The sequence below is a fragment of the Podarcis erhardii genome (genome assembly GCF_964252035.2).
Source record: "Podarcis erhardii genome assembly, chromosome: 5".
Classification (NCBI taxonomy): Eukaryota; Metazoa; Chordata; class Lepidosauria; order Squamata; family Lacertidae; genus Podarcis; species Podarcis erhardii.
The window spans coordinates 88,699,086-88,714,229 of NC_138509.1; the positions used below are offsets into that span (position 1 = coordinate 88,699,086).

The 15,144-nt window shown below is 42.8% G+C and overlaps 1 protein-coding gene across 6 annotated transcripts in view; it reads left to right on the forward strand.

The window, feature by feature from the left end:
• NAALADL2 (N-acetylated alpha-linked acidic dipeptidase like 2) overlaps positions 1-15,144 on the forward strand; it is an 821,817-nt gene that overhangs the window by 417,495 nt on the left and 389,178 nt on the right. For all 6 annotated transcript variants that reach the window (XM_081862367.1, XM_081862368.1, XM_081862369.1 and 3 more), the window contains one exon: positions 4,204-4,696. In XM_081862367.1, coding sequence (XP_081718493.1) covers positions 4,212-4,696 — 485 coding nt within the window. In that variant the 5' untranslated portion in view covers positions 4,204-4,211. The remainder of the gene's footprint in view (positions 1-4,203; positions 4,697-15,144) is intronic.

The following is a 15,144-nucleotide window of genomic DNA, read 5'->3' on the forward strand; positions in this document are numbered from 1 at the left end:
GAAACCACGACTGCTTAAATTATTATGATACTGCTTTAAACGGGTCCAGAGGAGGGCAACCAAAATGGTCAAAGGCCTGGAAACGATGCCTTATGAGGAACGGCTAAGGGAGCTGGGCATGTTTAGCCTGGAGAAGAGGAGGTTAAGGGGTGATATGATAGCCATGTTCAAATATATAAAAGGATGTCACATAGAGGAGGGAGAAAGGTTGTTTTCTGCTGCTCCAGAGAAGCGGACATGGAGCAATGGATCCAAACTACAAGAAAGAAGATTCCACCCAAACATTAGGAAGAACTTCCTGACAGTAAGAGCTGTTCAACAGTGGAATTTGCTGCCAAGGAGTGTGGTGGAGTCTCCTTCTTTGGAGGTCTTTAAGCAGAGGCTTTACAACCATAAGTCAGGAGTGCTCTGGTGGTGTTTCCTGCTTGGCAGGGGGTTGGACTCGATGGCCCTTGTGGTCTCTTCCAACTCTATGTTTCTATGATTCTAAATGATTTCTAAATATATAGCACAAATGGAACCTTGTTGCAAATTGATGTTTCCGGTGCTCTCTTTAATCCACATAAACTCTACATAAATTATTTATAAAGCACCTGAAAACTATTTGTTCCTGTTAACTAGGTCATTCTTGTATGGTTTGGAGATTCTACTATAAGAATATGTTTACTATAGGAATATAAACCAGGTCAGTTCATATGGGGAGAGGCGGGCCTTTAGTTGTTGCGGTCCTGAGCCATTTAAGGTTTTATAGATCAAAACTAGCACTTTGAATTCAGCCCAGAAACCAATTGGCAGCCAGTGCAGTTGGACCAGGATCAGTGTCTTGTCCCGGTGAGCAACCTAGCCACTGAATTCTGCACCACCATCCGAGGCAGCCCCATTGCAGTAATCTAACCTATGGGTTACCATAGCATAGATGACAGAAGGTAGGTTATCCCTGCCGAGATAGGTCACGGAGCCTCAAGTGACAGCAAAGGGTCCAGAAGCACCCCCAAACTGTGTACCTGCTCCTTCAGAGGAAGTGTAACCCCATCAAGAACAGGCAACCTCCCATCCATCCAGTCAAGGGAACCATCCACAGTGTTATCTGGATTGAGCTTCAGTTTGTTGGCTTCCGTTTAGTCCATTTACTAAGACAAGACATCAGTTCAGTACATACACTGCCTCACCTGCAGACGTAAAGGAAAACTAGAGCTGTGTGTCATCAGCTGACAACATACTCCAAAACTCTGGATGACCTCACTCTGCAGTTTCATGTAGATGTTAAACAGCATGTGGGATAAAATCAAGCCTTCAAGAACCCCACGTTGAAGGTTCCACAGGGCTGAAGAGCATGCCCCAAACATCAACCTTTAGAAACAACCATCCAAGTAGGTCTGGAACCACTGCAAAGTGGTGCCACCCACGCCCAACTTAGATAGGTGCTCCAGGAGGATACTATGGTCAATGTTTATTGAAAGTCAATGAGAGGTTGAGGGGAATTAACATAGACAAATTTTCCCCATTTCTCTCTCAACCAAAGCAGTTTCTGTGCCAAAACTGGGCCTAAACTCCAGTGGAGATGGATCTAGAAAATCAGTTTCCTCCAGGAGTGTCTGGATCTGGTCCACAACCACCGCTCAAGAATCTTGTATAGGGCCTTAGTACCATCACATTGAATTTGGCCGGGTAGCAGATTAGCAGCCAGTGCAACTTCGACAAGGAAGGTGTTTTATGCTAGCAGAAGTTTGGCCCAACAAGCAACCTAGCTGCCACATTCTGCAACAGCTGCAACCTCCAGACCAACTTCAAGGGTAGCCCAACACAGAGTACATTGTAGTAATTCAACTGTGAGGTTAATGTAGTACCAAGCAGTATAGGCCCTGGCACTGTGGGATCCAGTTCAACTGCTTCCTGCTTGCTAGCCTTGGATTCAGTGAGTCCCTGATCACCACTATCATGCTTAAAGCCAAACCTAGTTCACCACCTCTGCCTAAGATTCAGTGACCTGTTCACTGCTGGACTCTAGAGTGATGGCAATTGGTGATTTTTTTCTGGCATATGTCTCCTAACACTGGTAGAGGCCAGATGTTTGTGATGTTGATAGAACCACAACAACTGGACAGGAGAGCAACTGAAGAGTGTGTGCTGGGTTCACAAAACATTTTATCATTGAAGAGTTATTATGTGCTGGTGGCAAGTCTATTAGCAATGTCATTTGGGGCACCGTTGGTGGGCGAGGACCTCCAAATGGCTAATCCTTTGTAAGGAAATAGGATTTGCAAATTAGGAGCAGTGTAGATCTAGATAGGGTGCACTCTCTCTCTCTCTCTCTCTCTCTCTCTCTCTCTCTCTCTCTCTCTTGTGTTAACATACAGTGGGCTGTATCTGCATTTTGGAGTATTTTGTAATCTCCTTTCTCCCCTTTTCAAATATGATTGCTCAACTCCCTCTCTGTGCTGCCGCATATAAGTAGGTTCATCCAATATGTGACCCAGAAAACGCTATCTGGAAGATGGATCTTAGATAAAGAAAATTTATTAATGTGTAACAAGGAGTGGGAGGAGGGCGCGATGCGGGTGTCAGTCAGATACCCGTCACATTGAGGAGTTAATATCTGTATCTGCATTTCATTCTAATTGATGGGTCTGTCTGCTGTTTGAAAAGCGTTAAATTGCCGCTGCTTATGTGATGGAATGTCTATTGTCAAAGTATGAATGAAAACGATGTCTCGTCCCTGCAGTCAGTTTAGAAAATGATTTGTAGGGAATTGACTTTGAATGTTTAGATTAGAGGTCAGAGTTCTACTTTGAGGGTGCGCGTGTTGAGATAGAAATATGCCTGGAACTGCCACTGTCATACTTTGCCATTAAGGAAACCATTTTGCTAAGAATACCAACCAGGCAGTGACGTTGATTCATTTAAAATGGGAGAGAGACAAAGGAGGGGGGAACCCAACAAGTAACTGGAGGAGATTAAATCAGATCAGCAGGACAAATTCCAAGTAAATTAACGAGACATTCAAGAACTGCACATTTATATACAGGTAACGAATAAAGCATTCTGTCCAGATGGAAGGCTTTTGTTGACCAATTAAAAAGAACAAAATGTCACCCTGGAAGTTTCAACATAAGCCAGCACTTCCTTACTTGGGTAGATGACTGGTAAAATGCTTTTTTATCCTCCCTGAATCATTCTTTTTACTGAGAAGCATTATAAGCAACAACTTGCATCATTGGTCATGCCTGCCATGGCTGATGGGATTCAGAGTCCAAAAACCTTTGGAGGGGACCAGATACAATGGGAAGGACAAGACACTGAGACCTCAGTCGGGGCTCATCCTCACTTCCATTTGCTCTGCTGCTTTCACCCATGAAAACCCACAGAGAAAACCAATTGGGTTTTCCCTGGATCAACATTTACTCTAATTTAGCACTAAAGAGTGGATTTTTCAGGAGAAACCAGAGGGGGGGAGGCAAAACCATTTGGACTCATGTCTAGAAAGCATGGGTCAAGCGGGAAACCACTTGGGCTACTAACGCTTTCTAGGCATGGGGTGAGTAGAGGTGTGGGTGAGCTCTCAGATTCATAATTCCACTTATTCCCCATCAGGCATAAAAAGGGATTCCCTTCTGGACAGTTCACCATTAGTATTTTCAAACTAAGCAGGAATTTTAAATAGCGTTTCAAATGCTTGTAAGACATGCCAGTGGCCTTGACCTGATTGGCAAGCATACCTGGCAGCCGGGAGCTGATTGGCATCTTAGCAACCCCAAGATAAGAGAAGCTCTGACCCTGCACATTTTTAAATAGGGTCTTCACTTCCTCTACTCCTTTTGCAGACCTCAGCCAGAGATCCACCTTTTCTGAACTCCACTCAGTCCTGGGTTTGGGTTACTCCCTAAGCCGCATACAAATCCTGATTAATAAATGGACAATACAGACTGGACTCTCCACTTTGCTGAAAAAGGAAAGCCTTCAATAAGCAACAAAAAGGGCAACAGAGATGTAATGGAAAGGGGGATTCCGAATAAAAAATGTTACACAGTTTAGAGATTTTTTAAAAAACATGAAAGCTACTTATAAAATAGGCTAGTATATCAGATCACTACAAATCTCCCAGCATTTATGAATCTGCATCTATCAATGCATTAAAGAACAACCTAGAACTCTGTTTAAAACAATTCATTGCCTTTGGGTTGACTTTATCCTTTTAACCCACAGGTAAAAAGATGGCATACCACAAAGTCGGCACAGACCAGAGGGCACAATATCTAGAGAGTGATGACCTCCAAGCCACTTCCCTAGAGCTAGAATGGGATATGGAGAAAGAACTGGAGGAGCCTGGCTTTGACCATTTCCAGCTGGATGGGACAGTCCATCAACAAGTGGGAATTACTCAAAACACGGACCTGGACCTGGAGCCCATCCAGCCATCAGCATCTCCCAAAGGGAGGTTCCAGAGGCTTCAGGAAGATCCAGATTACGTCTCCCATTATACAAGGCCTCCACCAAAGAGCAACCGCTACAGCTTTTGCTGGATATTTAAGCTATTTTGCACTGCTTTGAGTCTATTTATTTTGGGGGTTTTGATCGGCTACTATGGACACGTACGGTGCCCTCCTTCCCCACCACCACCCCCCAAACCAAGTGATCCTCACCTCAGCCAGGAGATTCTGAAAGAAATCCAAGCGAAGGATGTTGCACAGATTTACAGGTATGTGTGTGGTTTAAAAGCAATTGTATGATGTTGGCAAATGTATGTCTTGCTCAGTATTTTCATTAGCTAATTATAAGGAGTGGATATACTCTCTTGGTATCTCCACCAGCCTCAGAAGCTTGGAGTGCTGGTGGCCTTGGAGAGGGCATTCTCTGTGGCAGACTTTAAGTTGTGGAACTGCATCCCCATAGAGGTGCGTCTAGCACATTCATTATAAAACTTCTCAAGAAGGCTGGATGCACCTCGGCCTCGGCCCAGTATACCTGAAGGAGCGTCTCCACCTCTATCATTCAGCCTGGACACTGAGGTCCAGGGCTGAGGGCCTTCTGGCGGTTCCCTCACTGTGAGAAGTGAGGTTACAGGGGACCAGACAGAGGGCCTTCTTGGTAGTAGCACCCACCCTGTGGAATGCCCTCCCATCAGAAGTTAAGGAAATATCTGACTTTTAGAAGACATCTGAAGGCAGCCCTGTTTAGGGAAGTTTTTAGTGTTTGATGTTTTATCATGTTTTTAATATTCTGTTGGGAGCCGCCCAGAGTGACTGGGGAAACCCAGCCAGATAGGTGGGGTATCAATAAGTTGTTGTTGTTGTTGTTGTTGTTGTTGTTGTTGTTGCTGCTGCTGCTGCTGCTGCTGCTGTTGTTGTTGTTGTTGTTGTTGTTGTTGTTGTTGTTATTATATTTTAAAGGGCATTAAGAATGTGTGTTGTCGCCACCCACCCACCCCACACATTAGCCTCAATTGGTATTGCCCCAGGAAAACCACTACCAACTGATCCTGCTGAACATAGAAACTGTCTAAATTCAATTTTGGATGCTCCAGGTCTGTGCAGTCATTATCATGCCTGCCGACATTATACATATTCAGATGTTTTCATACTCTTGTATAACATGCCTACTGTGCGAGGGAAGTTTTCTTTCCAGAAGGAAAGTAGAGATGCTGCTTCTCTTTGAGAAATAAATTTAACATAAATGATAACCAGTATCTGTTACATAGGAACATAGAAACATTCACCCACAAGTTATTTGAATCAAATACCCACATTTCTAGAACTTTATCACTCATATTTTTTTAATAGTGTCTCTTTAACCCCCTATTCCCTCAGCATTAACCATATTCACAAGGTGTTTATTTTATTTTATTTTAAGTTGTTTGCTATTTACTGGTGTAAGCTCTCTTGTTCAGTTCCCTCCCTGAGGCTCTGCTTTGGACTGAAATGGTTAACTCCAGATACTCCCGTGGACTTTAAGCACTGTGTGGAACTGCCATGAGGCATCAAGGCCTGTTTCAGATCATTTATGATACTAATTGTTCCTCCTACTCCTTGGTTAACACACTAAATGGCTATGATAAAAAAGAAAAAAGGAATAGGTTTAGGGAGCAATCCTATACACAAGAAGCAAGCATATAGCAAGATAGCATGAATTAAGCTGGTATATAGTATACCAAATCCAAACTGCATTCTGGCTGAGCCAGCCTGAGCCTGGCAGAAGGAAAACAAGAGTTTAAAATAGTGTTTTAATTACTACTTCTTCTTTGGCGATCACTTGTAGCCAAGTAAGGTTTTAAAAGTGAGACCATAAGTGACTGTGGAGGCCAATTCTAGATCCACACGACCTTCTACAGTGGGGACATAGGTTTCCGGGTGGGAGTTGATCACAGTGAGGGTTTGCCAAACATAACTTCCTCTTAGTACGTTCCTCCCTTTCGTCCTGAGTTCAAGTGTCTTCAAAGCCCATGACACCTTTCGTAAAGGCTGTTCTCCAATTGGAGCGCTTGCGGGCCAGTGTTTCCCAGTTGTTGGTGTTTATACTACATTTTTTAAGATTTGCCTTGAGAGAGTCTTTGAACCTCTTTTGTTGACCATCAGCATTGTGCTTTCCATTTTTAAGTTCGGAATAAAGTAGTTGCTTTGGAAGACGATCATCAGGCATCCGCACAACATGACCAGTCCAACAAAGTTGATGTTGAAGAATCATTGCTTCAACACTGGGGATCTTTGCTTCTTCCAGTACACTGACATTAATTCACCTGTCTTCTCAGGTGATATGTAATCATTTTCGGATACACCGTTGATGGAATCTTTCAATGATCCAGCGAGTGAGGTTTGAATTACAGCACTGTTTTTGCAATACTAAATTATGCTGAGTTGTCAGGTCATGGGACTGATCTGAAGGGGTTTAGGATCAACCCTAAATTTCTCCCCTTTTGGTCCCAAGTCTGTCACACCTTTGGAATGTCCCTTATATGACCTTAGATCTACAGGGCTCGTCTGAGCCAGTTGGGGATGGGAGAGATATCCTGGTCTCTCCAGCTGAGTGGAGGATGGGGACTTAGGCCCCCAGCCAGTGATCCAGTGGATCCCGCTCATCTTGGTAGATCTTGATATCAGAACTGCTATGGCTCTTCTTAGTAATATAAAGTCAACACCGCTAACTTTCTTAAAATGCACAACTTGCCCACAGTCCATTTTGTGAATCAAGACATTTTGCCTCCTCTTGGCATTTGCTCCTGTGAATCACGACATTTTGCCCCCTCTTGGCATTTTGCCCCCTCTTGGCATTTGCTCCTGGCAAACCGTGTTTCTTCTGAAGCTCTGCCCCTGCAGAAATGCTTAATACTAGCGTTCCAATTATTGGCTTGTGTTGAATTTGCTAATTAGTCTGAAAGCATAGGCAGAGATGATTGCTTTTGTGTATTTAAGACCCCCAAAAGAGGAATTTTGAGAAAGGAGCACCCAAAAAGGGACAGTAATAGAGCTAGTCAAGCTTCAGAACAACAGGGCTGAATATCACCAGAGCTGTCTGAAATGCATTAAAAATCCAGAAGAAATGAAGAGCTTTTTGTCTCCATAGGCACTGGATTTTTCTGTCTGGTATTGCAGATGCCACACTGAAAATTACTGAGGCAGAAGGTGGGGCAGATGTTCTACTTAACTATGTGTTAACTTGTTTGAATCTCTGCTACCCCTAAACACAGAGCTAATCATAGTCTAGCTACAATCATCAACAAAATGTTCAGGGTTCCAATAAGACATGCCCTTTCCCAGGACACTCCATTGTGTTCAACTCCTATTCCCTTCCTGGTTTTCCACTACCACCACTCACAGTATTCCATGGCCACTGAGAATGATGAGTTCTCATTGGGCTGCTTTTTGGGGGGGTGGGGTGGCGATCCCTTACGGAAGGACATTTCACAAAGAGAGCTTTCATTTTGTAGCCATCAGCAGTGCTTCCAGCAATAACACTGAAAGAAACTTATCTTCCAGTAAATGTAGATTGCCATTTATATGCTGAGAACTCAACAGTGGTGTACAAGGATCTAAATTTGTGAGCGGGTTGTCTGTATTATTCTGTCAACAATGGAGGAGAAATATTGGCAGGCTGGAAGCTGCCATCTACAGGGTCAGATTGTTGGTCTATCCAGCACAGTATTGTACAGTCATACCTTGGAAGTCGAACGGAATCTGTTCTGGAAGTCCGTTTGACTTCCAAAATGTTTGGAAACTGAAGCGCGGCTTCTGATTCAGGTTCCCAAGAATATTCGCAAACCAGAACACTCACTTCCAGGTTTGGGAGGTTCAGGAGTGAAAATGTCCGAGTACCAAGGTGTTCGGAATCCAAGGTACGACTGTACTGATAAGCAGTAGTTCTCCAGGATTTCAGAGAAGGGGCGTTCCCAGCCCGACTTGGAGATGTTGGGGTTTTAACCTGGGACTTTTTGCACAGCCCGGGGCTCTGTAACTGAGCTTCAGCCCTCCTCCAGCAGATATGTGGAGTAAAATGATTTCTGTGCCATCAGTTTCTTTGTATCCGATGCCCAAGCCAGCTCATGGCATCAAAAGAGTTCACATTATAAAACATGGAAACATATTCAAGATAATCCACTCACAATTACAAAACATACTAACGAAACTTAAATAGTCATATAGATATGAATAGGCTCATCAAAAGATATCACATTAATAAATACACACAATAATTATCCACGAATAAATCATGCCAATATGGAAGCAGAATCCAAACAATAGGAAAAGTCACTAGGTTCAATACCCGTTATCTCCACGTAAGGGTTTCAGAACCCCCTGTCTAAAACCCTGGATAGCTCCCACCAGTCAATGCAGACAATACTGAGCTACATGGACCATTGATCTAACTAACTCACCATAAAACTATTCCCCATATGCCAGCCAAGGCGTAGCCAATGTGATGCCCTCCAGATGTTGTTAGAGTACAAATCCTAACATTCCTAATTAGTATGGCTAGTGGTCAGAGATAGGGATGGATGGATTGGTTCACTTTGAATTTCTCCATACCTAACTCTTCTGATCTTAAATTCAGTTTTCCACATTTCTGCAGCAATTTGAATTAAAATTAATTCCTCATGAAAATGAGTTTTTAGTGCATGTTTCTTTTATTAAGCACTTTTTGAATATTTTTTTAAAAAGTCTTTTTTGTAACTTTGCCTAATATGCACATTTTTGCAAAGCAAATGCAATATAATGAATTTGTGTACATTGTTTTCACAAATGCATACCTTTTTATGCAGATTCCCCCCCCCCCACACACTATATCCATTTCTGTACACATTACTGAGCTGGTGAACTCCAAATGCAAAATTCAGAGATTTGTGAAAGTTTTGATTCGCATATTATTTTGGAATGTGCAGATTTGGTAGGATCAACTAAATCAAATATCGCCCCCATCCCTAGTCAGAGATGGTGGTAATGATAGTCCAGCAACATTTGGAAGGCATCCTGTTTGCCACCCGACCAAACAAATGCATCCCTGCAGGTCTCTAGGGGTGTGTGATTTTGTGTTCATCAGCAACGTGATGGATTTACTTTGTCCTTCATTCGGTATTTTCTTGCAGCAGGGAATTAGTGAAAATCCTAAAATGGTATGTGCGTATATACATTTCTCCAGCACTTAAAACAATGCACTGTAACAATTTCTGAAGGCCATAAAACACCTGTTTGTAGGTAAGAAGGAATTAGTTGGCTGTCCCTTGTGTGTGCATCACAACGGTGAGAGGCTTATAATGAACGGTGTTGGCTGAAGCCCAGGTGTTTCCTCCCATAATGTGATAGCATATAGGAATTGCTCCAAAGTTAAAGAGGCATGTCAGCACAAAATGTACAGTGGTACCTTGGGTTACATATGCTTCAGGTTACAGACTCCGCTAACCCAGAAATAGTACCTCGGGTTAAGAACTTTGCTTCCGGATGAGAACAAAAATCGTGCTCTGGCGGCGCGGCGGCAACAGGAGGCCCCATTAGCTAAAGTGGTGCTTCAGGTTAAGAACAGTTTCAGGTTAGGTACATTTATGCATATGTGGTGGGAATGTAAGAAAGTAAAGGGGTTCTGGGAAATGATACATAATGAGTTAAAGAAAATGCTGAAATATAGCTTTGTAAAGAAACCAGAAACCTTTCTGCTGGGAATAACTAGAACGGATATAAATAAGAGGGACTGTAAACTTTTTCAGTACGCAATACAGCAGCGAGAACATTGATGGCTCAAAAATGGAAACAAGAAGAAGTACCGACTTTGGAAGAATGGAGAACAAAACTAACAGACTATGCAGAACTGGATAAACTAACTGGAAAAATTAGATTCCAAAGGGACCGCAAGTTTTTAGAGGACTGGGGAAAATTTAGAGAATATTTGAAAACTGTATGTGAGGAATATACAACGCTAGTGTGTTTTAAAGAAGCTTTGTGAAAAAAATAAGGAATATTGCAAGAATGTAAATGAGGACAGAAATATTGTATTTAAAGGCAATACCAAAATTAAGGAATGTGAAGATAGAAATTTAACTACAAATGATTGTCAGAGAAGTTGAGGGAGGTCCAATAAGTTAAAATATGTGATGTGGAAATTTGTATGATTGGAGATTTTATGGAAAAATTTAATAAAAATTTTATAAAAAAAAGAACAGTTTCAGGTTAAGAACGGACCTCCGGAATGAATTAAATACTTAACCTGAGGTACCACTGTACAGCACTTGCGACTGTATACCACCAACCCATAAAAAATGACGTCGCCTAACAGCAATGCACAACGTAATAAAAGGGGTTATTTTAATTATTACTGTGATTATTTGATTAATTTATGAATCACTCTTCATGTGGGTCTCTAAGGGAGCAATCCTATGCACACAAAAATGGGTATAAAGCAAGCCAGCATAAGGTTACACTGGATCCAAACCCTGTTCAGCCATTGGCTTGGCAAAGGGAAAACAAGCCTTTAAAATAGTGATCTGTGCTGCTTTATCATGAGGCTGAGCTAAACAGGCTTAGCATTCAGCCTATTTCCCCCTTCTCTACTCCCTAGCTCTGAGACTTGGCACTTGCAGTCTTAGTAGCATAGTTTTTGTTCCTATTGGTTGTTTTTTGAAACTGTACTCGACCTTGCCCTGTTATGTTTTGTTTTTCATTTTTTTCTATTCCTTCCCTCCCACTTTTTTTTGGCCATAAATTGTTACTTTTAAATTCCTACTTTGCAGGCAACCTCTAAAAAAACAGTTCTGTGTAAGGTAAAAGTGTGCACTTTTCAGCATTTTGGACCTAGTGGTTATCTTTCCTTGTTCTGTTGCTCCACCTCGCCCTTGGTATTAATCAAAGACATTCTGAGGCCTGATCCTATGACGGTTCTGAGAGAGTCAGCAGTTTTGCTTAGCTATCCCTGGGGCATCCTTTGAGGAAAGGTTTTGAAGCAAACCTTTCAGAGCGAAAAGCCTCAACAGTTTAATTAGCAGTCCCTGGTAATTGCTTCAACAATCATCAGGGTTTTGCTGCTACTGAATTAAACGTATCAGCTTTCATTAACCATCCTGTGGATCTTCAGGGAAGTGGGCAGGATAGCCTCTCAGTTGTGGGAGCTGATGAGGCTGCCAGCATTTTTACATATTGACTTAGAGAGCTGACGCAGCGTAGGGACTTAAGTTTGCAATGCAATGCACACTTAAGCTGGTATTGACATGTCCTACTATCTGAAGCGTAGTCCTCCAGATGTTGTGTACAAGAACTCCCAGCATCCCTAACCTTTGGTCAGGCTGGGTGAGGATCATAGAATCATAGAATTGTAGAGTTTGAAGGGACCCCAAAGGTTATCTGGCCCAGCTCCCTGGGATGCAGGAATCTCAGCTAAAGCATCCATGACCAATGTCCATCCAACCTCTGCTTAAAAACCTCCAAGGAAGAAGAGACCACCACCTTCTGAGGGAGTCTGTTCCACTATCAAACAGCTCTTACCACCAGAAAGTTCTTTCTGGTGTTTAGTCAGAATCTCCTTTCTTGTAACTTGAAGCCATTGATTCAGGCCCTACCCTCTGGAGCAGGAGAAAACAAATTTGCTCCATCTTCCATGGGACAGCCCTTTGGATATTCAATTTCTTTGGATGTCCAAGGAAGGAGAGTCCACAATCTCCCAAGGGAGACTGTTTCACTGTCAAACAGTTCTTACTGCCAGAATTTTTTTTCTGTATGTTTAGTCGGAATCTCCTTTCCTGTAACTTGAAGCCATTGGTTTGAGTCCTACCCTCCAGAGCAGGAGAAAACAAGCTTGTTCCCTCTTCCATGTGACAGCCCTTGAGATATTTGAAACGCAGCCAGATAGGCGGGGTATAAATAATAATTTATTATTAATTATTATTATTTGAAGATGGCTATTAAGTCTCCTCTCAGTCTCCTCTTTTCCTGGACTAAACGTGCCCAACTCCTTCAACCATTCCCCATAAGGCTTTGTTCATTTGGGATGATGTGAATTGTACCCTACAACATCTATAAGGCACCACACTGCCTACCCCTGTGCTAGACTATAATAGCAATACCAGAGCAAGATTATTGAGATAATATATGTGAAATGCTTTGCAGTATGCTTTAAAGTGATGAGGGAAACGCTGTGGCGAAGAGGTAGAGCACATGCTTTGCAACAGCTCCCAAGTTAGATGCAGAGCTACTACCAGGCAGTAGACGCTAAATGGACCAATAGATAGATCTAGGTGGACCAATGTAGGCAAGTTCCTACATCCCTATGATATATACGTATAAATGCTAATTATGTATGTATGTATGTATGTATGTATGTATGTATGCATGTACAACCTTTTCCCAGATGGGACTCAAAGCAGCTTACAGACAAAAATAAGAACTGCAAAAAACCATTGTTAAAAAAGAATAAAATGAATATTGATAGAAGTAAAACTACATACAAATATGTTGTTGTTTAGTCGTTTAGTCGTGTCTGACTCTTCGTGACCCCATGGACCAGAGCACACCAGGCACTCCTGTCTTCCACTGCCTCCCGCAGTTTGGTCAGACTCATGTTTGTAGCTTCGAGAACACTGTCCAACCATCTTGTCCTCTGTCGTCCCCTTCTCCTTGTGCCCTCCATCTTTCCCAACATCAGGGTCTTTTCCAGGGAGTCTTCTCTTCTCATGAGGTGGCCAAAGTATTGGAGCCTCAGCTTCAGGATCTGTCCTTCCAGTGAGCACTCAGGGCATATTTCCTTCAGAATGGAGAGGTTTGATCTTCTTGCAGTCCATTGGACTCTCAAGACTCTCCTCCAGCACCATAATTCAAAAGCATCAATTCTTCGGCGATCAGCCTTCTTTATGGTCCAGCTCTCACTTCCATACATACAAATATAAAATCTATTAAAACAGCACAGCACGAGCCCTTCCATTAAAAGCTGTCAGTTCCCCAAAGCCTGCTGGAACAGGAAAGTCTTCACCTCCTGTCGGAAGGACAACAAGGACCAAGCCAGTTTAGCTTCTCTGGGAACGGCATTCTGAAGTCTAGCAGCAGCTTCCAGAAAGGCTGTCTCCCACATCCCTTCTGAGTTTGCCGGTAGAGATTGCGGCACTGAGGGAAGGGCCTCCCTTGAAGATCTCAGAACCCAGGCAGTTTCATATGAGGAGATATGCTCTTTCAGATAGCTTGGACCTAATCTGTGTAGGGCTTTATAGGCAGTGCTTTTCCCACCAGGTGGAGTACAGTTCCGACAGCAAGGGAGGCAGGGGCGCATTTATATGACCTGCACCAGAACCAGGAGCAACCCCAAAACCAGCTAGGCAGACAGCTTACTGTAGTGTTTAGCACTTCCGCAGGCAGTGAACATAGCTGTTGTCAAACTGGCATCTGTTCAAGGCTGCACTAAGTCACTCAGCGACTTACTGTAACAACTTCATGGTGAGTTCTGGCACCTATTTTTCTTGGGGGGGGGGAGCACTGTTTATAGGTCATAACCAGCACTTTGGATTGTGCCCGGAAACAGACCAGTAACCAGCAGAGCTGTTGCAGCAAGGGACTCATATTCTCCCTAGAGCCCATATTGTTGTTACACCAGAAATTCTCAAACGCTTAGATGTTAGAAAAGGAAACTAGGTTTCTCTTGATGTATGGTGCTGTTAAATATGTAACTGCAGCTCTGCGGCATGTGTCCGCAACAATTAGCAATTAGCTTCCTGCCTTGTGTACACAAATCAAATTGCACAAGCCTCCAGGGAGATGAGTCTTCCTCCGGTTGCTTCTCGCGGGACTTCTCCTCCAAGTCGTCAATCCTGCAAGCAGCCATTTACCTAAGGGGTGCTAATAAGACAAGCCAGGCAGCTCCCAATTCTGCAGAGAATCGCCAGTCTGCAGGTCCGTTGTACTGAATTGAACTATTGTTCATTCCATGCTCACAACAGGAGTGACAAGAATGAAGGCCGTTAAGGAGTGAGGGTTATTTTCTTTTCTTTTATTGTTTTTTTGTTCTCTGGGAATCGATCGGGGATAATGAAATTGACGTTGTCTGAATAGTAATCAGTTTCAATGAGCGGCATGTTGCAGTGGCCATACTGAAAGGAGACGGCTCGTCACAGTTCATTTCATATGGAAAGCTGATGAGTTTCCTGGGGTACTTCAGCATCAGGCTGAAATAATCACAACCAAAATTGATTTTATTCAAAGGCAAATAACTTCTTTTTTAACAATATGTTCCTTAGCTTTGAAATGGGAGTGCGATGACTTTCAAACAAGGAGAACGTCTCTCTCTCTCTCTCTCTCTCTCTCTCTCTCTCTCTCTCTCTGTGTGTGTGTGTGTGTGTGTGTGTGTGGAGAGAGGGGGGAGGTTGTGGGGAAGAGTGTTCACTCTCAGTGCAAACCATTGTGCTGGTCTCATTGTGCTGTTATGTAATGCTTTCCGATTGACAGTCAGATAGTAGGGATGCTTGAAGAAGCTTGAAGAAGTTGAGTTTCAATATGGGCTGACGTGTTCCATCCCTTCTGGGCAAATATACAAATTGGAGCTTAGTAATTCATCGGCTTTCTGAATTTTCTGAAATATGAAGTGCGTATTTTGAGAGATAGCATGCTTAAGAATTCATTTTTTATTGGAATATTGAGGTTCAAATGGGGATCTTTCTCTGTGTGTTTTTTAAAAAATAATAGTAAGGCAGAA